Source organism: Leucoraja erinacea, chromosome 2, assembly GCF_028641065.1.
Source record: "Leucoraja erinacea ecotype New England chromosome 2, Leri_hhj_1, whole genome shotgun sequence".
Classification (NCBI taxonomy): Eukaryota; Metazoa; Chordata; class Chondrichthyes; order Rajiformes; family Rajidae; genus Leucoraja; species Leucoraja erinaceus.
Window position 1 is genome coordinate 41,198,019 of NC_073378.1, and position 27,411 is coordinate 41,225,429.

Consider the following 27,411-nt stretch of genomic DNA (forward strand, 5'->3'; position numbering starts at 1 on the left):
CATAGCTATGATTTAGATGGAGGAAGTGGGAGGAGTCAACGGGTAAGTTGCTGAAACATAGAAAAATAGGTGCAGGAGTAGGCCATTCGGCCCTTCGAGCCTGCACCGCCATTCAATATGATCATGGCTGATCATCCAACTCGGTATCCAGTACCTGCCTTCTCTCCATACCCCCTGATACCTTTAGCCACATCTAACTCCCTCTTAAATATAGCCAATGAACTGGCCTCAACTACCTTCTGTGTGGTGACAGTGAAGACCAGCTCCGTCAGGCGGAGCACAGCGTTAGTAGAGGGAAATTGGGTCGTTCTGCGGAACCATCTCTCCACACTTCTCCAGAGATGTTGTCTGTCCCGCTGAGTTATTCCAGCTTGTTGTGTCTATCATTAATACGTATGACAAACAACAGAGGACGGCAATAATCCCTGTGGCACGCCACTGAATACATGTCAGCCCCTAATCTGGTAAACAACCGCCACTATCAAACTTTGCTTTCTACCACTAAGCCAGTTATGCATCCAATAAGCTAGAACACCCTGGATCCCATGTGTTCTAACCTTCTAGACGAGCCTGCCATGGGGGAAAATAAATCCGTCCTCTCAAAATCTCTTCATTCAACTTTCCTACAGCTGATGTAAAGCTCATAGGTCTGCAGGTCTTTGAATTTTTCATGCTGCCCTCCTTAAATAAAGGCACACCATTAACTGTCCCCCATCCTGCTGGTTCTCACCTGTGGCTAACAAAGATACAACACAAGGAATTTTGCACCGTTGCATGCTTTTTAAAATAAGATAATCTGCCTGCCTTTATTGCTTTTCCGTGAGAAATTATTTTTGGAAACAAAATTGCATAATTGGGATGTCATTGCTTGAAGAAAAAAATTATTGTGGCTTCTTCCCTTTTAAGATATGCTAAAGATTAACCTAAATGATAAAGCAGGCAATATGTTCATACTGACTCATAGAAAGCAAGTGTGTATTGTCAAAAATGAGCAAACACAGAAGCTGGGTGTGGACAGGGTAAAATAAGCAAGAGCTGGGTGTGGACAGGCCTTTCCCCAGGGGCAGTGGCAGTGTTGGATCACAGATCAAAGCACCTGTAATGTGCAGATACAATACACACTTGTTATAACGGACCATGGGGGGAGGAATAGTATCCGTTATTGGCAATTGTTCATTATAACCGAGTAAGATAATCTCATTGTACTGTGCATAGAAACAAAGAAATGCAAATGCTAGTTAATGCACCAAAGAACACAAAGTGTTGGAGTAACTCAGCGGGTCAGGCAGCATCTCTGGAGAACATAGATAGGTGATGTTTTGGGTTGGGACCCTTCTTCAGACTGATTCAGTCTGCTGAGTTACTCCTGTAATGTGTCGTTTCAACTTAATACTAGGCGCCAATGCTGCTGGTTTGCACCTGTGCCCTGTTCTTCACCAGCTTCCACGTTGTCCGGTTGAAGTGGCTGTTGTTGCGGCTCACATTGTAGTCCCTGGCCGTCAGCGCTCTCTTCAGGCCACTGCCAATGACAGGATGCGCTCGGTCACTGTGGGGCTCCTTCTCCTCTCACCGACTGTCCCTTCTTCCTGTCAGCCATCGCTTTGTACACCCCCGGCTTCACAGCTGCCGCATCCTCCTCCCAACACTTTATTATCTTCGCCGCTCTCTCTTCCACCTTTGTCTCCTCCTCTCTCCCTGCAGTCGACAACATCGTCCAAGGTGGAGTATGTATGTAGACGACGCTGGAGTTGAGGTTGAAGGAAGAGGAGGTGGGGGTGGGGAAGAGAGAAGCCGAGTGGACACTTATCACTGCTGGTAGTGAGACGTTTATTATACTGACACGATGTTCATGATTCCTGTTTTCAATGTGATGTAATCCTTACTTCTTCCCAATTCATAACAAACTATATTGATCCAACCTGATTGTCCCGGTAGACCTATTGTCTCTGCCTGTTCGTGCCCCACCGAACTCATTTCCAAATACCTTGACTCCATCCTATCCCCCTTGGTTAAATCCCTCCCTACCTATGTTCAAGACACCTCAGACACTCTCCGTCGTCTCCGCGCATTCCATTCTCTAGGCCCTCACCCCCTCAACTTCACCATGGACGTCCAGTCAATCTACAACTCCATCCCCCACCACGATGGTCTCAAAGCCCTCCGGTTCTTCCTCGACCAGAGAAGCAACCTATACCCAGCCACTGACACTCTCCTCCGCCTAGCGGAGCTGGTCCTTACCCTCAATAACTTCACGTTCGACTCCTCCCATTTCCTCCAAATACAAGGCGTAGCTATGGGCACACGCATGGGCCCCAGCTATGCCTGCCTCTTTGTCGGTTACGTCGAGCAATCCTTGTTCAATACATACCAGGGCCCCATCCCCGACCTCTACCTCCACTACATTGATGACTGCTTTGGTGCCACCTCCTGCACCCGCACACAACTGACTGACTTCATCCACTTCACCACTAACTTCCATCCGGCACTCAAATACACCTGGACCATTTCCGACACTTCCCTACCATTCCTTGACCTCACTATCTCCATTGCAGGTGATAGACTTCTGACCGACATCCACTATAAACCCACTGACTCCCATGGCTATCTGGACTACACTTCTTCCCACCCTGCTTCCTGTAAGGACTCCATCCCCTACTCCCAATTCCTCCGTCTACGCCGCATCTGCTCCACGGATGAGGCATTCCACACCAGGACATCTGAAATGGCCTCATTATTCAGGGAACGGGGGTTCCCCTCCACCACCATAGTTGAGGCTCGCACCAGGGTCTCTTCCATACCCCACAACACTGGTCTCTCTCCCCATCCCCCCCACTCGCAACAAGGGCAGAGTCCCCCTAGTCCTCACCATTCACCCCACCAGCCGTCACATACAAAAAGTAATCCTCCGTCAGTTTCGCCACCTCCAACGTGACCCCACCACTCGCCACATCTTCCCATCTCCCCCCATATCTGCCTTCCGCAAAGACCGCTCCCTCCATAACTCCCTTGTCAATTCTTCCCTTCCCTCTCGTACCACCCCCTCCCCGAGCACTTTCCCTTGCAACCGCAAGAGATGCAACACCTGTCCCTTTACTTCCCCCCTCAACTCCGTTCAAGGACCCAAGCAGTCGTTCCGGGTGTGACAGAGGTTTACCTGCATCTCCTCCAACCTCATCTATTGCATCCGCTGCTCTAGATGTCAGCAGATCTATATCGGTGAGACCAAGCGGAGGTTGGGCGATCGTTTCGCCGAACACCTCCGCTCGGTCCACAATAACCAAGCTGACCTCCCGGTGGCTCAGCACTTCAACTCCCCCTCCCACTCCATCTCCGACCTCTCTGTCCTGGGTCTCCTCCATGGCCACAGCGAGCAGCACCGGAAATTGGAGGAACAGCACCTCATATTCCGCTTGGGGAGTCTGCATCCTGGAGGCATGAACATCGAATTCTCCCAATTTTGTTAGTCCTTGCTATCTCCTCCCCTTCCTCAGTCCCCCTGCTGTCTCCTCCCATCCCCCAGCCTTCGGGCTCCTCCTCCTTTTTCCTTTCTTGTCCCCGCCCCCCCCCACCCCCGATCAGTCTGAAGAAGGGTTTCGGCCCGAAACGTTGCCTATTTCCTTCGCTCCATAGATGCTGCTGCACCCGCTGAGTTTCTCAAGGTTTTTTGTGTACCTTCGATTTTCCAGCATCTGCAGTTCCTTCTTAAACACAATATATTGATCCAATACCTGCTGATAAGCGATTAATGGGTGTTGAACTCTTAGATTATGTCATTATGCATAAAATAACACCCGTGTTGGAGTGAATCGTGTAAGGGGATTCCTGGTCCAAATTACTAAATGATAGGAGATCATTAGAAAAAACACACAAAATGTTTGCTGTGCTGAGTGCCTGCAGAAAAGGAAGTTGTAAATGAGTGTAGATTGCTGAATGACCTATGGAATGAAATAAGTAATTAATTGAACATGCAATGATAATAAAACCATAAAGAAGAAATATTGAACTGCATTCTATGAGTCAGAATCGGGACAAAGGTGCAAGGATAAAGTTAAATGTGATTATTGAAATTACTGATGGTCTCGGTGGTGAACATGACATGCTTCTATTCCAGTTCTGTGGAATGTGAGGGAGGCAGAAGAGGCCAAAGTGGGGCAGGAGGTGCTTGATATTGCAGGTGGGTGGGTGGCTTGGAGGGTGCTGTTCTACACCTGTCTACACCTGTCTACACCTGGCTCTGGTGTGCACCTGTCAAAGATTCACCAGGCTCTCAGTGCAAACGGTTTGTTTTCTCTGGAGTTGTTGGCTGAGGGGAGACCTGATTGAAGTATATACAATTATGGGGCAGGGCAGAGTCAGAAACCTTTTCCCCTAGGGTGGAAATGTCAAAGATTAGACGGCTTAGCTTTAAGGTGAAAGGATAAAGTTTAAAAGAAATATGCAGCAAAAGTTCTTTGCACAAGGAGTGATGGGTCCCAAGAACACACTGCTATGGATGGTGGTGGAGGCAGATACAATAGTGGCATTTAAGAGCCTTTTGGAAAGGTACATGGATATGCAGGGAATGGAGGGATGGGATCACATTCAGGCAGGGGAGATTAGTTTAACTGGATATTCTGTTCAGCAAGGAAATTGTGGGCCGAAAGGCCTGTTCCTATGCTGTACTATTTTATGTTCTATGTATTCCTAAATGCTCCTCAATTTTATGTGGCCGTTGGGCCAGATACCATCATACAATATGGTGCACTTTTTCAAGGTGGCTTTGGGAAATTCTCTGTCACCCTGGTGTGAAGTCTTTCTACTGACCGATTAGCGCGCATCAAAAGCGCGCACCTATAAGATTCGTCAGATATGATTTACCTTTCGTAAATCCATGCTGACTTTGTCCAATGATTTCACCACTTTCCAAATGTGCTGCTATCCCATCTTTAATAACTGACTCTAGCGGTAGTGGGGAAACTGCTAGAGTCAGTTATTAAAGATGGGATAGCAGCACATTTGGAAAGTGGTGAAATCATTGGACAAAGTCAGCATGGATTTACGAAAGGTAAATCATGTCTGACGAATCTTATAGAATTTTTCGAAGATGTAACTAGTAGCGTGGATAGGGGAGAACCAGTGGATGTGGTGTATCTGGACTTCCAGAAGGCTTTTGACAAGGTCCCACATAAGAGATTAGTATACAAACTTAAAGCACACGGCATTGGGGGTTCAGTATTGATGTGGATAGAGAACTGGCTGGCAAACAGGAAGCAAAGAGTAGGAGTAAACGGGTCCTTTTCACAATGGCAGGCAGTGACTAGTGGGGTACCGCAAGGCTCAGTGCTGGGACCCCAGCTATTTACAATATATATATTAATGATCTGGATGAGGGAATTGAAGGCAATATCTCCAAGTTTGCAGATGACACTAAGCTGGGGGGCAGTGTGAGCTGTGAGGAGGATGCTAGGAGACTGCAAGGTGACTTGGATAGGCTGGGTGAGTGGGCAAATGTTTGGCAGATGCAGTATAATGTGGATAAATGTGAGGTTATCCATTTTGGTGGCAAAAACGGGAAAGCAGACTATTATCTAAATGGTGGCCGATTGGGAAAGGGGGAGATGCAGCGAGACCTGGGTGTCATGGTACACCAGTCATTGAAGGTAGGCATGCAGGTGCAGCAGGCAGTAAAGAAAGCGAATGGTATGTTAGCTTTCATTGCAAAAGGATTTGAGTATAGGAGCAGGGAGGTTCTACTGCAGTTGTACAGGGTCTTGGTGAGACCACACCTGGAGTATTGCGTACAGTCTTGGTCTCCAAATCTGAGGAAGGACATTATTGCCATAGAGGGAGTGCAGAGAAGGTTCACCAGACTGATTCCTGTGATGTCAGGACTGTCTTATGAAGAAAGACTGGATAGACTTGGTTTATACTCTCTAGAATTTAGGAGATTGAGAGGGGTCTTATAGAAACTTACAAAATTCTTAAGGGGTTGGACAGGCTAGATTCAGGAAGATTAATCCCGATGTTGGGGAAGTCCAGGACAAGGGGTCACAGTTTGAGGATACGGGGGAAATCCTTTAAAACTGAGATGAGAAGAACTTTTTTCACACAGAGAGTGGTGAATCTCTGGAACTCTCTGCCACAGAGGGTAGTTGAGACCAGTCCATTGGCTATATTTAAGAGGGAGTTAGATGTGGCCCTTGTGGCTAAGGGGATCAGAGGGTATGGAGAGAAGGCAGGTACGGGATACTGAGTTGGATGATCAGTCCTGATCATATTGAATGGCGGTGCAGGCTCGAAGGGCCGAATGGCCTACTCCTGCACCTAATTTCTATGTTTCTATGTTTCTAAAAGCATTTCACTTTACCTCAGTAGACCTGACAATAAATAAACCAAACGAAATCAAATTACGTGTTTAAGAAGTAACTGCAGATGCTGGAGAATCGAAGTTACACAAAAAAGCTGGAGAAACTCAGCGGGTGCAGCAGCATCTATGGAGCGAAGGAAATAGGCAACGTTTCGGGCCGAAACCCTTCTTCAGACTGATCGGGGGCGGGGGTGGGCGGGGACAAGAAAGGAAAAAGGAGGAGGAGCCCGAAGGCTGGGGGATGGGAGGAGACAGCAGGGGGGCTGAGGAAGGGGAGGAGACAGCAAGGACAAACAAAATTGGGAGAATTCGATGTTCATGCCCCCAGGATGCAGACTCCCCAAACGGAATATGAGGTGCTGTTCCTCCAATTTCCGGTGCTGCTCGCTGTGGCCATGGAGGAGACCCAGGACAGAGAGGTCGGAGATTGAGTGGGAGGGGGAGTTGAAGTGCTGAGCCACCGGGAGGTCAGCTTGGTTATTGCGGACCGAGCGGAGGTGTTCGGCGAAACGATCAAATGACGTTCCTGCTTTGAGGGTTCGGTGCCAGGCATGAGAAGGATAATACATGTTACCTGGAGATGTCGGCCTTCAAAAGGACAATGAGTGAGAAAATTTGAAGAGATGAGAACTAATGGTTATTTAATTGTGGAATATTGATTTTAGAACCTATTGATTTTTATTCAAGAAAATATAGACTGTTCAGATGGTTTACACAAAGTATTTGGCCAAATGCAACATATTTAATGAGCTCCTGGTGCTATTTTATGGTCCAGTGGAGATAATATTGTTGAATAACAATCAGATAAACCACAGATGCTGGAAATGTGAAAAAACAAAATGCTGGTAAGCCGGGCAATCAGTGTGAAGTAAAACGGGTAACTTTTCAGGTCTGGCACTATCTTTCTCCATTCTGGTGAAGCGTCCCAGACCCGATATGTTAACTGTTTCCCTGTCCAGAGACGTTACCTGACCTACGGGTTTTCCCTCAAGTTCCCTATAACCAAGAATGCGTTGGTGTGTTAGAGTCTGCAGAAATTACTGTCATGTGCTATAACCATCTGGGGTGGCCAGTATTCACTCCAGCATGTCCTATTTTAATGTTAAATGACATGTTGTCATAGGGGTGTTAATAAAGCACATTCCAGAAAGATCTTTCTATTTGATAATGATGCCACCATGTGTCTTCCGGCACAGATTGAGTTGAAACGGTATAATCCAAATGGCTATTTTACCAAACCAAAGGTGTTCCACCTCTCTCTAAATCTGGCAGAAGTTGGTGCTGCTTGAAATCTTTAACGTATCCAGATTTGCTTGGCAGCGTTATGAAACGTTGCCCCTTCAGTAGATTCCCCTACATTGTGCAGAGAAAGATGAGCAGGAATAGATCATGTGGCATCTTGAACCAGCTCCACCAAACAATAACATCATGAGTGAAGTGGTCTGGTTTTTACTCCACTTTATTGCTTATTCCCCATAACTCTTAACATTCCTAGAGTCTAATGCTTTATACATTCCAAAGTGATCCAACCACCAGTCACATCTTCCCATTCCCACCACTTTCCACTTGCTACAGAGACTGCTGCCTCCGCAACTCCTTTGTTCACGTCCCAGTCTGCCCAAACCACCCCTCCCCAGGTACTTTCCAACATCAGTTTTAGTCATTTAATTAAAATAATTTGAAGTTATTTAAATTTAATTACAGTCATTTAAATCTGGCAGCTTGGTAAGTCTAGGAAAGGTTTGAAATTTGGTAAAGGTTCTGAAATGATAACTAACAGCAGTGATGATATAACTATGGGTTACTTTGAAATGTCAGCCAATGTCAATCCAAATGTGATTTTGAACAATTTGAATGAATTAAAATGTTTTAATTTCAATATTGGTTTCAAAATTAATACCAGTGTTTCTAATTATTCTTATTTAGTTTCGCTATGCAGATGGATGTGATAAATTGTTGATGGTACTGGGTAGTGTTGCTGCCATAATTCATGGAATTGCCCTGCCACTCATGGTCATAGTGTTTGGGGAGATGACAGACAGCTTTGTTCATGATGGACTTATGAAAAATATAACAGGTAAATAAATACACGACTCTTCCACAGAAACCACAGAAGCTTGAATGCTTGCTTTCCTCTTATGTAAGTACATAGCTGCATTTGTATAATTTTGAGCAGGAAATGGAGGCTGACCAAATATATATACTTTTTGTAGGTGGAAAGGTCACGTGATTTTAATTTTCTGGATTATCAAGATAATGCAGTTCTGTTGCAGATATTGAACAGTATAATTTAACCTTTTGTACACACTTTGGTCATATTTATTTATCTTGAGTTGCTAGCGTTAACTCTGAGAGAATACTCTACATGCTGTTATTTACACATTCAAATTCATTAATTTCAATGACGACTTTATATAACTTACAATCAACTGTCAAAAATGCGTGCTAGCAATATTTGATGCTCTCACATAAATTTAGTGCTAACAATGCAAGATCATGTGTTCACCTAAATAAAATGTTGAAGGTTTTGATATATAAACGTTCACCAGAGCCACTTAATTTTGGTTAAGATTGGACTAAAAAAAGGTCCTGTCCCGTAACGTCACCTATCCATGTTCTCCACGCATGCTGCCTGTCCTGCTGATTCTCTCTAGCACTTTGTGTCTTTTTTTAAATATATAGGTTTCATTGCACTTCAGTTTTTACTCAAAATATATCTATCAGTTATTTTTAGATGACAGTAAAGAAGATTTGTCTTTTATTGGGATCTGAATTTGAAAATGCACTGCTGTAGCAAGTTGGCTAGAAGATGGCACTGGAGCGGGGCGACCCTTTGTCTGTTCTTCCCAGAGAAGAATCTATTATCTCATTCAATTGCCCTAAGTCAATAGACAATAAGTAGAAGAGTAGGCCATTTAGCACTTCGAGCCAGTACCACCATTCAATGTGATTATGGCTGATCATCGCCAATCAGTACCCCGTTCCTGCCTTCTCCCCATATCCCCTGACTCCACTATTTTTAAGAGCCCTATCTAGCTCTCTTGAAAGCATCCAGAGAGCCTGCCTCCACCACCCTCTGAGCCAGAGTATTCCACAGACTCACCACTTTCTGTGAGAAAAAGTGTTTCCTCGTCTCCGTTCTAAATACAATAATTATGGAGTAAATGAGGTGCTTGAGGAGTATAAAAAATGTAAAAATAATCTTAAGAAAGAAATTAGAAAAGCTAAAAGAAGATATGAGGTTGCTTTGGCAAGTAAGGTAAAAGTAAATCCGAAGGGTTTCTACCGCTATATTAATAGCAAAAGGATAACGAGGGATAAAATTGGTCCATTAGAGAGTCAGAGTGGACAACTATCTGCAGAGCCAAAAGAGATGGGGGAGATATTGAACAGTTTCTTTTCTTCAGTATTCACCAAGGAGAAGGATATTGAATTATGTGAGGTAAGGGAAACAAGTAGAGTAGCTATGGGAACTATGAGGATCAAAGAAGAGGAAGTACTGACACTTTTGAGAAATATAAAAGTGGATAAGTCTCCAGATCCGGACAGGATATTCCCTAGGACATTGAGGGAAGTTAGTGTAGAAATAGCAGGGGCTATGGCAGAAATATTTCAAATGTCATTAGAAACGGGAATAGTGCCGGAGGATTGGCGTACTGCGCATGTTGTTCCATTGTTTAAAAAGGGGTCTAAGAGTAAACCTAGCAATTATAGACCTGTTAGTTTGACGTCAGTGGTGGGCAAATTAATGGAAAGAATACTTAGAGATAATATATATAAGCATCTGGATAAACAGGGTCTGATTAGGAACAGTCAACATGGATTTGTGCCTGGAAGGTCATGTTTACTGAGATGTTACTCGGGAAATTGATGAGGGTAAAGCAGTGGATGTTATGTATATGGACTTCAGTAAGGCCTTTGACAAGGTTCCTCATGGAAGGTTGGTTAAGAAGGTTCAATGGTTGGGTATTAATGGTGGAGTAGCAAGATGGATTCAACAGTGGCTGAATGGGAGATGCCAGAGAGTAATGGTGGATGGTTGTTTGTCAGGTTGGAGGCCAGTGACGAGTGGGGTGCCACAGGGATCTGTGTTGGGTCCACTGTTGTTTGTCATGTACATCAATGATCTGGATGATGGTGTGGTAAATTGGATTAGTAAGTATGCAGATGATACTAAGATAGGTGGGGTCGCGGGTAATGAAGTAGAGTTTCAAAGACTACAGAGAGATTTATGCCAGTTGGAAGAGTGGGCTGAAAGATGGCAGATGGAGTTTAATGCTGATAAGTGTGAGGTGCTACATCTTGGCAGGACAAATCAAAATAGGACGTACATGGTAAATGGTAGGGAATTGAAGAATGTAGGTGAACAGAGGGATCTGGGAATAACTGTGCACAGTTCCCTGAAAGTGGAATCTCATGTAGATAGGGTGGTAAAGAAAGCTTTTGGTGTGCTGGCCTTTATAAATCAGAGTATTGAGTATAGAAGTTGGGATGTAATGTTAAAATTGTACAAGGCATTGGTGAGGCCAATTCTGGTGTATGGTGTACAATTTTGGTCGCCTAAGTATAGGAAGGATGTCAACAAAATAGAGAGAGTACAGAGGAGATTTACTAGAATGTTGCCTGGCTTTCAGCAACTAAGTTACAGAGAAAGGTTGAACAAGTTAGGGCTTTATTCTTTGGAGCGCAGAAGGTTAAGGGGGGACTTGATAGAGGTTTTTTAAATGATGAGAGGGATAGACAGAGTTGACGTGGAAAAGCTTTTCCCACTGAGAGTAGGGAAGATTCAAACAAGGGGACATGACATGAGAATTAAGGGACTGAAGTTTAGGGGTAACATGAGGGGGAACTTCTTTACTCAGAGAGTGGTAGCTGTGTGGAATGAGCTTCCAGTGAAGGTGGTGGAGGCAGGTTCGTTTTTATCATTTAAAAATAAATTGGATAGTTATATGGATGGGAAGGGAATGGAGGGTTGTGGTCTGAGCGCAGGTATATGAGACTAGGGGAGATTATGTGTTCGGCACGGACTAGAAGGGTCGAGATGGCCTGTTTCCGTGCTGTAATTGTTATATGGTCATATGGTTATATGGTAAATGGCTTACTCCTTATTCGTAAACTGTGGCCCCTGGTTCTGGATTTCTCTTTTCTATCTGTAAATCTATACAATGCTGAGAATTATATTCTGCACTCTGTATCTTCCCCTTTGTTTTATCTGTTGTATTTTTGATTTGTATGTGTGTACTGTATTATCTGATTGGACAGCATGCAAACCAAGTTTCCATTGTACCTCGGTACATGTCAATAATAAACCTCAGCATTGTTATTTTGCTTCATGACATTAGTGCTGTGTGTTTGCAAGCTGGTCAAATTGTCATTCCCTGCACTTTTGTTTTTGAAATGTTCACCCCTTCTAGTGAAACATCAGCATATTTCAGAACTAGATCAGAGATCGGAGAGAAGTAACTGCCCTCACTTTACCAAAGCTGTTATTTAATGACAACTGATGATTTCTGGAACAAAGATCTAACCTGATTTAAGACGTCAGAGTAAGAATGCCTTATCTTTATTTTAAAGATTAACAGAGATGCTGGAAATCTAAAATAAAAACAGAGAATACTAAAAACACTCTGCAGGTCAGCCAGCTCTGGGGAAAGAGAAGCAGATTATGGATTTTGGGTTAGAGACATTTTGCTGGAATAGTAAAAGAGATACAAGAGGGGGAAGGAAGGCGATAGGATGGAGGGATAAGACAAAAATATATATCTGTGATAGGGTGAGAGCAGTTAGAAGTTGGCTGTTTTTTTTACTCATGTTGAAAGTAGCAAGGTGTGGGACATGTCCTGTAGTTTAGGCTGTGCTAATGGAGAGAGGGAAAACTGAGCAAAATGACAGATAGACAACCATCAGAAATGGCCACTTCCAATATAGAAAGGCAATATGAGTTACCTAAAATTGGAGAGTTATTTAAATTTAATTTCTCCAGTTGCAGTCATGGCAATTGGACTCGTGCTTTTGGACTAATGGTGACGAACTTAGAATGCTAGATCAGTAATTTCACCACAATCCTTCTAAAATATCATCATGAGATCTTCTGAATGCAAATCCAAAAATGCACTGCACTCTCAATATGACGCTGGGATATTAAACCAGAATTTGGTGCTTCAATCTCTGGAGCGGGAGTTGAACCTTCAATCTCCTGATTCAGATAAGTGTTCACCACACCGAACTTTTGCATCAGGTGGTTAAACCTTGATGTGACCATAATTGGTTACTTGCAAAATGATCACAATGTGTACGTGTCGGCCAAGGTAACAGCAATAAATTGTGGTTTCTTTTTTTAATGACTCTTAGCTTCCCCTTGTAAAGTATGACGCACTGTTTTGATGACACTGAGCTGAGTCAGTCGATTTAATTCAGGGTAGTGGTCGGGGAGTCTGAACTAGTTGCAGTACTCTGGTTTAGAAAGAGGAAGAAGGTGGTTTCATTTGTTCCAGCATTTCCTCCCAATATAACGGTAGAGTGAGACAAGGATCACAAGAAAGTTCATCACCAGAAATCCACCTAAAAATATTTGCAGTCAGAACCAGTTTTGAGCACTGAGCTCTTGCCATGCCTAACATCTGAAGCAGCAACTAGGACATTGTAGTCATAGAAAAGTTCAACAATGATTCATGAGTGTGGAACCAAGGGTGAAAAGGTATGGAGGTAGATTTTGATTTTCATCCGTGGCTGGCAATCTAATAACATTCCCCTGCTCTTCACAAATTTGGCTAATTTCCAATCTATTTACTTCAACAGAAGTACAATTGACAAATTCTGTAAAGTCTTCAGGTGTGTAGATTCCTGCTCAGATGGTGAAGTTCAAAAGTCAACCCAATGATGCTATGATAAAACAAAACCATAAAAGGAAGAACATGGAACAGTACAGCACAGTACTGGACCTTTGGCAAATAATGTATGTGCCAATCATAATACAAATTTAAACTAATCTTATATGCCTGTGCATGGTCTCCTTCCATCCCCGGCTAATTCATGTGCCTGTCTAAATGATTTTTAAACATTCCTATTGTATAGGGCGGCATAGTGGCTGCCTTACAGCACCAGAGACCAGGGTTCAATCCTGCCTACAGGTGCTGTATGTACGGAGTTTGTACGTTCTCCCTGTGACCTGCGTGGGTTTTCACTGGGAGCTCTGGTTTTCTCACGCACTCCAAAGATGTACAGGTTTGTAAGCTAATTGACTCAGTGAAATTGTAATTTGTCCCTAGTGTGTGTAGGGTAGTGTTAGAGTGCGGGGATTGCTGGTCACCACAGACAGTGTATTAATTAGCTCTCCGAGCCACAACCTGGATTACTCTGCACAACCAGATTTTCCTGTCAAACAGATCCAAGGGAGAGCGGCAAATTGGATTAAAAAATCTGATCAAATGTTAAAAAGCGGCCTAGTGGCAGGAGGCAAAGAGTAATCCAGGTTATGGCTCGGTGAGCTAATTAACACTCTGTTAATCAGCAACACGTCATAGGTGATCAATCAGGTGAGATAAATAGAGCGGAAATGTCAACACAAGACATGTGATACTCGTGAGCTTTCCTTCTTCTGTTGTTCAACTAAGACAATGGGGGATACTTGGGTCTTCAGAAATCCAGAGGCCACATACCTGCACAGAATGCTAAACTCAAACAATGCAAGAGAATTGTTGCTTTACCTGGAAGTATCATTTGGGTGGTGGGAAAGGAAGAGGGGAAAGCTGTTGCATTACCTGTAACTCCATGGGATGGTGCAGGAAAATTGAGCCAGAAGTAAACAATTAGCCAATTGGGCAGGTTGATGAGATGGATAGACCACAAGACTACACTAGAATAGACTTCCTGTGAATGAAAATACTTTTTTTCTGTTTGGCATGTTTTTAGTTATCTCTCAATTTTGAACTCCTCAATTAATCATTCCTCATTCTTGTTAATTCCAAAGAAAAATACCTGGGAGGAAGGGCAATAGCTAATTTTGCTCTGGGATTATGGGGAGAAGGCGGGTGAATAGGGTAGAGAGGGAAAAATAGATCAGCCATGATCAAATGCCAGAACAGTCTTGATGGGCCAAATGGCCTGATTCTGCTCCTATGCCTTATGAACATATGAAAGCAGCATATTGATCAGCTGGAATTATGGGGAGAGAAATGCATATGGACAATCTGGACAAATCTGGGATGCTGCACTTTGTCAGGTCAAAAATAAGAGAAAAGAATGGCAGTAAATGGCACGACTCTTCAGAGCATTTACGTACAGAAAGATCTTGTGGATGCAGGCCCATAGCATCCTGGAAGTAGAGAGGTTGAAAAAGAATGAGGGTAGACCCAGTAGAAGTATATAAAATTATGAGAGGCTGATATATGCCAGATCAAATGATTAAAAAGTGCCTCCGTGGCAGGAAGCAAAGGGTATTGGTTAACACGAATTTTAATGAATGGTGGGATGTATGGAGCTAGGTTCTGCAAGTCTTGGTAATAGGCCTCTTGTAACTGATGTATATGTTATTTGGATACAAACGTGTGAGCTATCATTAAGAGGTTTGTTGCAAATAGAAAAGCTGGCTGGATGGATGGACAATGAAGAATGAATTTTAACGTTATCAGAAAATATCAATGCAAGTCATATGCATAAATACAGTGAGCTGCAGGGACAATAAAAAATATTGCTTACAGCAGCATCACATGCACATCAACGCAAACACTCCAAAACATAAATAATACATAAATTACACTTTCTGCAAGAAAGTAAAAATAAAAAATAAAAATATTCTAAATAAACAGGACTAGCTTAGATAGGAGATCTTGGTCATCATGGTGAAATTGGGCCAAAGGGCCTGTTTCCGTGCTGTATGACTCCATGACTATTTTTGACACTTCTATTCCAATTTCAGTCTCATTCTTGTTCTACTGTGAGAGCAGGGAGACTCTGCAGTTGATAATATTAATAAAGCAAAACAGAAATGGAAGATGACTTCACCTCCCTACATTCCTTCTCCTTACTATCCCATCACAACCTTACTACCTAAACTCCTTGGTTTGATCTTCTTTAATGGAGCTTAATGACATTAATTGATCCTGAAACTAGGTCAACTTTTCTCAGTGTCACGCCTGAAACATTCTTTCAGCTTCAGAAACTACATGTTGAGTCAGAGAAGATTGTTTGTTTCCTGACTCGGTGTCATAGCATTACATACTGTGAGTGTGTGCGCGTGCAAGTGTATGCGCGCACGTGTATGCACGCGTGTGATATAACTGCGTGTGAGTGCACGTGCATGCTCATGTGTGTGCGTGTTGTCACTGTGTAGATACTTAATATTAAAATATCTTGCATTCTATACTTCCTTTGTTATCATTTCCTCATATTTATGTGATGACGATTTCAATGAATGTTACTAACTTGAACAGAAGGACATATACTAACTGCAACATATCCATTCCAGCAAATTCAACGCTGAATGTAACTGGTGATTTTACCGAAACATTGGAGGAGCAAATGACGAGGTAGTTAACACATCAAAGGGGTTATATTAATTTTGTATTAATTTCTATAATCATACTGGTTGGCTCCTGTTGATGACAGAAACATATTTCAGTAATTTCAGAATTGCAAATAATTAGAATTAAGATATGCCTGAAGTTATTCATTGCACCATCAACTGTAATATCAGTTGAAAATGATATTGTTAGGATGATGCATTATTGACCTGGCACAGATGGAAAGTAAAATATAAATCGGAAAGAAAACATGATATTTGATTATGTTTAGCTTTGGTTGTGGTTAAAATATGAAATAAGATAATCTCCTGGTTGGTCCACAATTCCAGAAGTATGATCTCTTTGAGGCAATGTTGCATGGTAATAGCAACATTTAATTGACAAGGATGGATGTAACTTTCAAACATTGCTGCCTGGTTGGAAACCTGTTGGAGCTGATTTCTTAATAAAACCCACCTGATTTTAATTCACTTTAATGGAACAAACAAGGTTATTCTACAAAGGATGGACAGTCCTTTTCTTGGTCACCACTCAGATTAGAACATAGAACAGTACAGCGTAAGATCATGCCTTTCAGCTGACAATATCTGTGCCGAAATTGGCACCAAGATAAACTAATCTCACCTGCCTCATATAATCCATACCCCTCAATTCGCTGCATATCCATGATCTTATCTGAAAGTCTCTTCCATTTCCACCATCGTATCTGCCTCCACTACCACACCGAGTAGTGCATTCTGGCCACGTAGCACCTTGTATGTAAGGAAAAACTTGCCCTGCACAGCTGCTTTATATTTTGCCTCTTGCACATTAACGCAATGCCCACTGGTCTATGATATTTCCATCCTGGGAAAAAAGTTCTGACTACCCTATACATGCCTCTCATCATTTTAGTTACCTCTATTATCTATCCCCGCAACCTCTGCGTTCTAGTGAAAATAACCTTTCCTTATAGGTAATAGCCTCCAATCCATGCAGAATTCTGCATCACTTTTGCATCCTTTCCAAAGCCTCCACATCCTTCCTGTAATGCGGCGACCAAAACTGTGCACAATATTCTAAATACAGTTTAACCAAAGTCATATAAAGCTGCAACATTCATTCCTGATTCTGATACTCGATGTCAATGAAGACAAGCATTCTAAATGATTTCTTTAACATTCTATACCATATTTCTGAGGAATAAATATTGCCAGCAATTTGTCCTGGACCAGCCTCACCAAAGCAGTGGCCAAGAAAGCACACCAATACCTCCACTACATTAGAAGGCTTAGGAAGTTCGGCATGTCCCCAACAATCCAAAATGCAACACCTTCATACCACTGAATATTTTGACAATCTTTCTCACAGTCCACAATCCCAGCAACCTTGGGGTCATCTGCAAAGTTACTAACCAACCCGTCTTCATTTACGTACAAGTCATTTATATATATTACAAACAACAAAGGCCCCACCACCAATGCCTGTGCATCTCCACTGATGACAGCACCCAAGCCTAATAATGCCCTTCTACCACAACCTTTTGTCTTTTATCATTAAACCAGCTGTGAATCCATGCAACCAAATCATTGTGAATCCTGCACATCTTAATCTTCTGGAGCAGCCTACTATGGGGGACTTTATCAAATGCCTTATATAATTCTTGTAGACTGCTTCCTACCCTCCCTACCCTTATCAATCACATTTATCACTTTTAAAAATCCAATCAAGTTATTAAGACATGACCTGCCACATACGATGCCATGCTGTTTGTCGATTAATAACCCATTGTCTTCCAAATGAGAGTAAATCCTATCACAAAGAATCCTACCCAATAACTTCCCCAACACTGATATGAGGCTCACTGGTCTACAATTCCCTAGATTCTCTCTACTTCATTTCTTAAACAAAGGAATACTTTTTGCCACTCTCTGGGATTCAAGATTCAAGATTCAATTTATTTGTCATTTGGACCCCTTGAGGTCCAAACGAAATAGACGTTTCTGCAGCCATACATTACAAACAAATAGACCCAAGACACAACATAATTTACATAAACATCCATCACATTGCTGTTACAGTATATCAAATAAAATAAATTAAATTATTATTTATTGCCTCACAACAGCTTCATATTAATTGTCTAATCCCAGTACTTTTATTTCAATGCAGTTTTTTTTTCTTCTTTGCAGATTTTCCTATTACTATTCAGGAATAGGGGGAGGTGCTTTCATTGCAGCCTTTATGCAGATCTCCTTCTGGTCACTGGCAGCAGCAAGGCAGACAAAGAAAATAAGAACTGAATTATTTCATGCTGTGTTGCGTCAAGAAATTGGATGGTTTGATGTCAGTGAGGTTGGTGAAATCAACACCCGTCTAACTGAGTAAGTGATCACAAATACAAACTTTAATTCATATACAGGAGTATATATATATTCACTCACACTCTCACTCATACATACATATATTGTAAGGGCCATTATTAGCAAGGAAATGGGTTTTAAATTCTCTATAGAGAAGACAAAGACAATGGTTTTCACAAGGAAGAAAATTAAAGAGGATGTCCAGTTAAAACTATACGGCAACAATTTGGAAAGAGTTAAAAATTTCCGCTTCCTGGGGGTTCATTTTGACTCCAGATTAACATGGAGGGTCCACATTACAAAAGTAATTGAAAAATGCAAAAAAGCCATCAATGTAATGAGATGCTTGGCAGGTTTAGAGTGGGGAGCAGATGTATTATCTCTTAAACGTATTTATGTATCACTGATCAGATCCAGACTGGAGTATGGCAGTATAGCTTATGGGTCAGCATCTAAGTCAGTGTTGTCCGAGTTGGACAAAGTCCAAGCGGAAGCTCTAAGAGTCTGTATAGGAGGTGTGCGGACGTCACCTGTATGTGCACTACAGGTGGAAACTGGGGAGATGCCGTTGAGACTGCGCCGCAGACAACTAATGGCTAATTACTGGCTAAGCCTTAAGGGTCATGGAGAGAACCACCCAACAAAACAGGTAGTACAGGAATGCTGGGAGAGAGGGGTGGCTCAGTCTGGAAGCTTCGGCTGGGTTGGAGGAGTTGTGGCAAGGGACATGGGAGTAGAGGACAAAGAGTTCTGCCCTGCAGTATTGTGGCCATCAGTCCCAATATGGTTACTGAACATCTCAAAAGTTGATCTGGAGATATGGGAGTCAAATAGGAGGAACAAAAATTCAGACCTAAAGACAGAATATCATAGCCATATAGATAATAGATACAGGGAACACCTCTTAATTTTCACAGATGGATCAAAGGATCCAGTAGCTGAAACAACAGGGGCGGCTGTGGTAGTCCAGGGGATGAATGTTGAGCTTTACAAAAGAACAAACAACTATTTGACAGTATATACAGTGGAACTGTACGCTATTTTGATGGCAGTTCGGTGGATGGAACAGATGCAACCATGTAAAGTATTAATATGTAGCGACTCATTATCTGCAATCCAGAGTATTGGGTCTGGTGCATCCCATAGGCGGCCTGACTTAGTGTATGAAATCCTGCTACTATTAAGCCAAGTGACAAGGAGGGGCAATGACGTGACTTTGTTGTGGGTCCCAGCACACATTGGTGTTCTAGGGAATGAAAAGGTGGATAAATTGGCAAAGGAGGCTGTAAAAAAAAGAAACATAGAGGTAAACTTACAACTATCCAAATCTGAAGGAAAACACATTGTGTGGAAGAAAATAAATCAGGAGTGGCAACAATACTGGGAACAGGAGACAAAGGGGAGACACCTCTATTCGCTACAAAACAGAGTGGGCATTACAGCAAGAACATGGGGGAACAGGAGGGAACAGGTAGTATTAACAAGATTGAGGATATGACACACTCACCTGAACAGCACATTAAAAATATTGGGAAAACACCCTACTGGGCTGTGTGAGGAATGCCATCAACCAGAAACAGTTCAGCATACCCTAGTTGCATGTAGGAGATATGAGACAGAAAGAGGATTTATGACCATTGAAATGAGGAAAATTGGATTGACAGAAATATCAGTAAAGAACATTCTAGAGTGTGGGGGGAAAGGAAAAGGAATAAAGTTGTTGTTTGATTTCTTGAGGGCCTCTGGGCTTATAAAAAGGATCTAATATAAAGACATGAGTACTGTGGAATGAAGCTAGAAGGTGGCAGCAATGCAACATTGCGGATGCCAGCTGCCGTAAAACTCCAAAGGAGAAGAAGAAGAAGAAGAAGCATTTAATGTTCATCCATATTTCTCTTTAAGGTGATAGAGGAGTTTCAACTCATTGAATTGCTGTAAACCTTCTGGCAAAAGCACCTCCGCAATTCTGAGTCAATGAAGGATTATCCAGGATGCTCTGGGACTAGGAAAGAACCTTTAGCCAATGATGTTTCCATAAACCTGAAGCCCTTTTCCTACTCAGTAGAATTTGTGGGTCTGTGGGGTGATGTCAAAAAGCCTTGGCGATGATGTAATCTGTTTCATAAATGAAGCAGACTGCCAGTAAAATGTGCTGGTGGTCAAGGGAGGAGATGTTTAAGGTGGTGGATATGGTGGTGGTCACAGAGGCTGCTTTATTCTAGACGGTATTGAGCTTCTAAAGTGTTATTGAAGCTGCTCTCAACTGGACATTTGATTAATATTCCTTTACATTCCTAAAGTTCAAGTTACATTTATTGTCACACACGCCAATTGGTACAGTGAAATTTGAGTTGCCATACAGCCACACAAATAAAATAAAATGAACACAACATTATAGAATTTAACATGAACATCCCCCACAGCGGAATCAACGTTTCCCACTGAGGGAAGGCAATAAAGTTCAGTCATCTTCCTCTTGTTCACCCGTGGTTGGGGTCTTTGGGCCCTCCGCAGTCGCTGCTATGACGGCCCGATGTTCAGGCCCTCTCGCCGGGATGATCGGAGCACGGCGTCGGAACGGGAAGAACACTCTCAGCGGCTTGGAGTTCCGAATCAGCCATTTCTGACCGGAGACCGCGGCTTCCGAAGTCCACAGGCCGAGCTGGGCAGAGCTCCAACATTGACGATCCCCAGCAAATCCCAGGATTCCGCGATGTTAAAGTCAGTGCCGCCCGCGGCTGGAAGCTCCACAGTGTTAAAGTTGGCAGGCTCAACATTCAGTGCTTCAATGGTAATTCAGTGCTGCGCCGCTGCTGAAGCTCTGGGCGCTCTCCGGCAGGAAAGGCTGCACCAATCCAGATGGTAGGCCGCGAGAGGGGGGAAGGTATAGCTCGGAGAAAAGACACATCCTCGACCTGGAAGTGACTGGGAAACTATTTCCCCTCTTTCCCCACCCCCTCACACCCCCCACATGAAAAAGACTAAGACCTCCAAAAACATACTTTTTGACATCCTAAAAATAACAAAATGGGTGAAAGGGCGGACACCTGCTGGTAAGGGTGCCACACTCGATGGCGCCACCACTCGGTACCATGAATGCAGTGGAAAGAATATGTGGAGTCAATAATAAAACCACATGTTGCTGGAGACTTAATCTCCTCCCTGCTTTACTAGCCACAATACAGTTTGTGACCAAAAGTGATCCCCATTATCTCAATGATGACAGATTGGCGATCGTTATGCGCCTTTGAATGGTTAGGCTCATCTTTCTTGGAGATGGTTATTGCCTAGCACGTGGCACATGAATGTTATTTGCCACGTATCAGCAGAAGCCTAAATGTTCATATTTTGCGACATGAGAACATAGACTGCTTTATTATCTGTGGAGCTTGAAATGGAATTGACCATCTCTCATGATGGAGGAACAGTAGTGGATGACACAGTCTGGGCTTAAATTATTTACCTCGAACAAACAACACAATATCTGACATGAGCGAGTTATTCAAAGACCAGCTGATCAAAATTCAGCACCAACATGTTCGAGTGTTGAATGAAAATCAAGAATGACAAGGTTCAATGGTACTTTATTGTCACATGCACTTAAGTTGAAATTCTTTTTTTGGATGCAGTTTAATGACAATCCTACCACACATTATGCACAATTATACGAATTATGAGATAATAGACCACACTGAGTCAGTGCACAAGTGTCGCTACGTTTTACGCGCCAAGTTGATTTCGGTTTGGTTTTGCATCATTTGTTTTTGATTTAAGTGCAGATATCTCAAGCCTGCAGCGCTTGCAAAGGAGGGAAAACACCAGCAGCTCCATTGAGCATCTCCCATGATGTTGTGCAGTTTCTACACTTTTTAATTCCCAATTACCTCTCTCAGCAATAACAACAATAGTCCCAACACTAACCTTTGTGAAATGCTCTTTCCCCTCTGCTGCCAAGCTTGGTGATTAGTTAAACCCCTCCATTCCTCTGCTTTCTTTTTTATTCTCGACTTGCTACCTGTTCTGTCACTTCTTCCGTGACACTTTGTTCTGAGCTTATCAAGGACTGCAGAAATCCTATCTTACATATAATTTGTGCACATTATTCTCAATATAGTTCTAAACTAAGGCAGGATCACTTTTATTTTTAATTATACACAGTTCTTAACTTCTTTTATCAGTTTTTATAATGCCCTAGTGATTTTTCATTGATTCATGCATGGTTGGGAGGTTATTTGGCCACTGTAAATTATTATATTGTGACATGTAGCGAGAAACATTTTGTTTTGCAAGCTATACAGGTAAATAATGCCATGCATCAGTACAATCAAATCATACATGAGTATCACAGGTAGTGCAAAACCAGAAATGCATCGAAGTACAGAATGTAGTGTTACAGCTACATAGAAAGTGCAGTTTTTTCAGAAAGCACAAGGGCCACAATGAGATAGATTGGGAGATTGGAAATAAATCCTTAGTTATGAGATTCTAGAGTCTAATAAGAGTGGGGAAGAAGCTGTTCTTAAATCTGGTGGTGTACTTGCAAATATTGTATCCTCTGTCTGATGGGAGAGGAAGAAGAGTGAATGACCAGGGTGTAAGTTAGTCCTTGATTATGTAGGCTACTCTCCCAATGCAGCGTGAAATGTAAATTAAATCAGTTGACGGGAAGAGTGGCTTTATTCACAGCCTTCTGCAATTTGTTGTGGTCTTCGGCAGAGCAGTTGCTAAACCATGCTGCAATGTATCTCGATAGGATGCTTTCTCAAGTGTGGAAGAGGTAATGGAGATGTGAGGGGAACGTGTGGAGAAAAGGTTTCAGGGAAAATTAGTGAGGTGAAGGGAATACTTTGTGAGGCAGCGTAGACCTGATCAGTCAAAGTATCGTCCTTCCATGTATGGTGTGATGAAAGAACACTCGTGTCCTGATCTTTGTACACGGCTTTAAGCACATAATACTGTGTTCCACACGCATTTTGGTATTAAACCTATCCTTGTTCATGAAATTTGGTTCTCCTCCACTATGCAGCACCTGTCAGCTGTTGCCTAATAAGGGTGTCAGGAGTTATGGGGAGAAGGCAGGAGAATGGGTTTGAGAGGGAGATAGATCAGCCATGATTGAATGACAGAGTAGACTTAATCTCTCTGACGTTTTGATATGAGCAGAGTCATTTTATTAAGCCAAATGGCTTAATTGTACTCCTAGAACTTATGAACTTACAACGCACTTCCAAATCCATCTGGGACATATTTTACATAGCTAATGTCCTAATACCAACCACATAGAATCATAAATAAATTAAATTGTTAGAACACCAAGGCAGCCATTTGAGCCATTGAGTGTGTCATATATATGTATGGAGCACAAGACGTTAGTTCTGGAGCTGAAAGAGTGGTGCAGTGAGTTCTGGAGCTGAATGAGTGGTCCAATTAGTTATTTCTTGCCTGTTATTGTTTAAATGTTTGTACTTCAATGCTGCCATTGTGGCAATAGATGTTCAAACAAGTTAGCAGAATCTGATTTTAATATATTTTGGCAGCTACCAAAAGGCCATTTTTAGCTCCTCAAGTGTAACCAGGAAAAAGGTGGGATTGACTACATGTGATGGAAAACTGTTCTTTCACCATTCCAGCCTGCTAATTCATATTGTCTCAAATATCATACAATCAAGAGGATCTTGATGTTGCCAGATATTTAATAAACATCCAACAGTAAATGTTTCTATGCTGCATGAAAAACGTCTGAATGAAGCTTACAAAAAGATATAACAATTTATTGAAACCAGGGAATATGTCAAGCATCTACCTGGTTGATAGATCCACTGTGATGGCCTTGAAGGCATCAAACTCCAGTGATGAAAGAGCAATGGAAACGCTGAAGACTTGAAGATTAAACAACGAGTCGTTGCATACTGCTGTTTACCAGATGACATTCTTTGATTGTGTTCTGTTTGTTTTTCAGTGATATTTTGAAAATAAATGATGGTATTGGTGATAAAATTGGCATACTCATACAGTCGCTGTCGTCCTTTGTAGCTGGGTTTGTGGTTGGCTTTGTAAAAGGATGGAAGTTGGCATTGGTGATTCTGGCTGTGAGCCCCGTTCTGGGAATCTGTGCCGCAATCTGGGCTAAGGTCAGTATACTTGACTCATTGCTTTAATTCAAACACAATCTTGTATTTTTAGAATTTGTTGAGTGAAATTTAATTTTCATTACATAACCACCTGGTGTTGTCACATAACAATGCGATTGCCCTGTGTCTAATCTGCCTCATTCCTCCTCCATAAGTTTACTTAAAGTTCTACACACATGTTCCAACTTCACCAATCATCTTTGCATTTACAAATCCACATTGACTTCCAGTTAAGCAATTACTGAACTTAAAATACTCAATTATGTTTGCAAAACCCTTATTTCCTCTCTGCTGGGCAAAGCGTAACCCCCTCCAAGTTGGCCTCAAAATATCAGCTCTCTCCCAGTTTTGAATCATCGGTCCATCCCATTTTAAACCACTCCATCTTTGATAACTATGCCTTAAATTAGCAATTCTGGGATGTTCTGGGTGTTCTGGGATATTCCCACCAACATTCACTGTCACTTCATACCACTTTATTTCTCCCAACAGACAGAGTCATAGAGTGATACAGTGTGGAAACATGCCCTTTGGCCCAAATTGCCCACACCAGCCAACAATTCCCAGCTACTCTAGTCCCACCTGCGAGCATTTGGTCCATATCCCTCCAAACTTGTCAAACTGCTTTTGGGGTGGGAAAAGTGTGTGGAAAAAGGTTACCCCTCAGATTCCTATTAAATCTTTTCCCCTTCACCTTAAACCCACAGTATGTCCTCCGTTCCTTGATTCACCTACTCTGGGCAAGAGACTCTGATCTATTCCTAAGGGACCCTATCTATTCCTCTCATGATCTTATACACCTCTATAAGACCTGGAAGCTTATTAATATGTGGCTTGCTGAGTGGGTTTTATCGACATTAGCAGCTGTATAATGAGGCACAGGTGCAATGAAACGCTTGAGAAAAATTATGTTTGCCAATCTTCCTGAAAAGTATCTTGTATTTTTTTCCTTTAGGCTAAAGGTAATTATTAGCTGCAATTTATTGTCGGAAGCTTTGGTTTTGTAACTGCCTGTTTGTATTGCGTATCCAATATATTGAACCATGTCCACACAAAGACACAGTCTATGCTAGAGTAGCTCAGTGGGCCATGCAGCGTCTCTGGAGAAAATGGATAGGTGACATTTTGGATAGGGATCCTTCTTCAGACTTTGAAGCCTTTGACGTCTGAATCTGAAGGAGGGTCTTGACTATGAAATCATTCATATCATAGGAGGGTTGCTTTCAGAACACATTGTGACCCTTTGAAAACCTATCCACCCGTGAATTTAGGAATATTTTGTAGGGTGTTGTAGTAGCCTGGATCAGGTCAAGAAAAGGCCAGGCAGGTTCAGAAGCAGTTTAACCAATCGTGGCAAACACACAGAACGCCCACGAGCTGCCCTTGGGAAACCCCGTAGCCAGACAATCGTCCCTGTCCCTCATGGTCCAAGGAGTGGCCTAACCCCCAGGGACTTCCACAGGATTCCCCCGCCCCCCCTCCCAAGAACCAGAGGCACGAAATGGACTGGAGGGCGCATGCGGCAACCAGCCCGGGAGCGCGTGATGCCTGGCACAGGAACGGGCAACCGACCAACAGATGCAGGGGATGGAGTAGCCACTGGAGGAGGTACCCTGAAGGAGGGCGCCCTCGCTTGTGGGGCCGCACTACCAGCACCGGCCGATCAATGTCAACATGCGCTGGCTTCAGCCGCGCAACCGAAACAGTCTCACGCCGACCCCCCCCATGTCCAGGATGAATGTGGACGAGCCGCTGGAGGGGTGTCCGATGAGCATCCCTGCGCAGGAAGATGAACTGGCAGTCCTCCAGAGCAGATGGAACGTGGGCACCGGCGCCATTTTGCCCACCGTCTGCTGAAGACGTTGCAGAGCATCTGAAGGCTGCTCCACCTTGCCCCGTGCCAGCGAGATGAACTCCCCAGGCACCGTCAACGGGGACCCCTATACCAACTCGGCGGAGTGCGGAGTGGTGCGGATCCCCAGCAAAACCCATGGCAGAGCGTCCACCCAGTCCGAATCATTGAGCCATGCCATCGGGGCATCCTTGAGTTGGCGGTGAAACCGCTCCACCAGTCCGTTCGCCTGCGGTGATACGCCGTCGTGTGGTGGAGACGAACCCCCAGGAGCCGTGCCATGTCCGACCACAGTTATGTCCGGCGGCATCCCGAACCGGGCGATCCAGTGCGCCACCAAGGCCTGAGCACAAGCGGCCGTTGAGGAATCAGCCAGCGGAAAGGCTTCAGGCCACCGAGTGAAGTGGTCCACCACGGTGAAGATGTAGGTCATGCCCCGGGACTGCGGTACCGGCCCCACGATATCCACGTGAATGCGGTTGAACCACCACCGAGGGATGGCAAACTCCTGCAACGGCGCACGAACGTATCGCTGCACCTTGACGGTTTGGCACGAGATGCAGGTGCGCACCCAATGTCCAGCCTCCTTGTGCAGCCCGTGCCACATGAAGCGGGAGGTGACAAGGGCCAGACGCCAGGCAGGTTCAGAAGCAGTTTAATCTATCATGGCAAACACACAGAACGCCCGTAGCCAGCCAATCGTCCCTGTCCCTCATAAGCCGAGGGGGATGACCCAAGGAGTGGCCTGACCTCCAGGAACTGCCACAGTGTTTTGCTTATTTAATTATTTTAATATTTTTAACCTCAAGTTGTGAAGTTCAGTATCGGCAGTCAAATTAAATGTGATTATTTTTGCGACCGAAGCTTCACCTATCCATTTTCTCCAGAGATGTTTCCACTAACGAGAGAGTTCAAACCCAGAGGACATAGTCTCAGAATTAAAGGATGTTCCTTTAGGAAGGAGATAAGCAGGGTGGTGAACCTGTACAAGTAATTGGCACAGAAGGCTGTGGAGGCCAAATAAATTGATATTTTTTAAGGCAGAGATAGATAGATTCTTGATGAGTATGGTTGTCACAGGTTATGGGGAGAATGCTGCCTGACCCGCTGAGTAACTTCTGCACACTTTGTGTCTCTCTTTGGTATACAGTGCATTCAGAAAGTATTCAGACCCCTTCACCTTTTCCACATTTTGTTACGTTATAGCCTTATTCTAAAA

At 43.2% G+C, this 27,411-nt stretch overlaps 1 protein-coding gene across 1 annotated transcript in view; it reads left to right on the forward strand.

The window, feature by feature from the left end:
- Positions 1-27,411, forward strand: part of abcb4 (ATP-binding cassette, sub-family B (MDR/TAP), member 4) — a 128,766-nt gene that overhangs the window by 11,928 nt on the left and 89,427 nt on the right. Inside the window, exons 4-7 of the mRNA XM_055655606.1 lie at positions 8,273-8,423; positions 15,813-15,873; positions 18,039-18,230; positions 24,169-24,340. Coding sequence (XP_055511581.1) covers positions 8,273-8,423; positions 15,813-15,873; positions 18,039-18,230; positions 24,169-24,340 — 576 coding nt within the window. The remainder of the gene's footprint in view (positions 1-8,272; positions 8,424-15,812; positions 15,874-18,038; positions 18,231-24,168; positions 24,341-27,411) is intronic.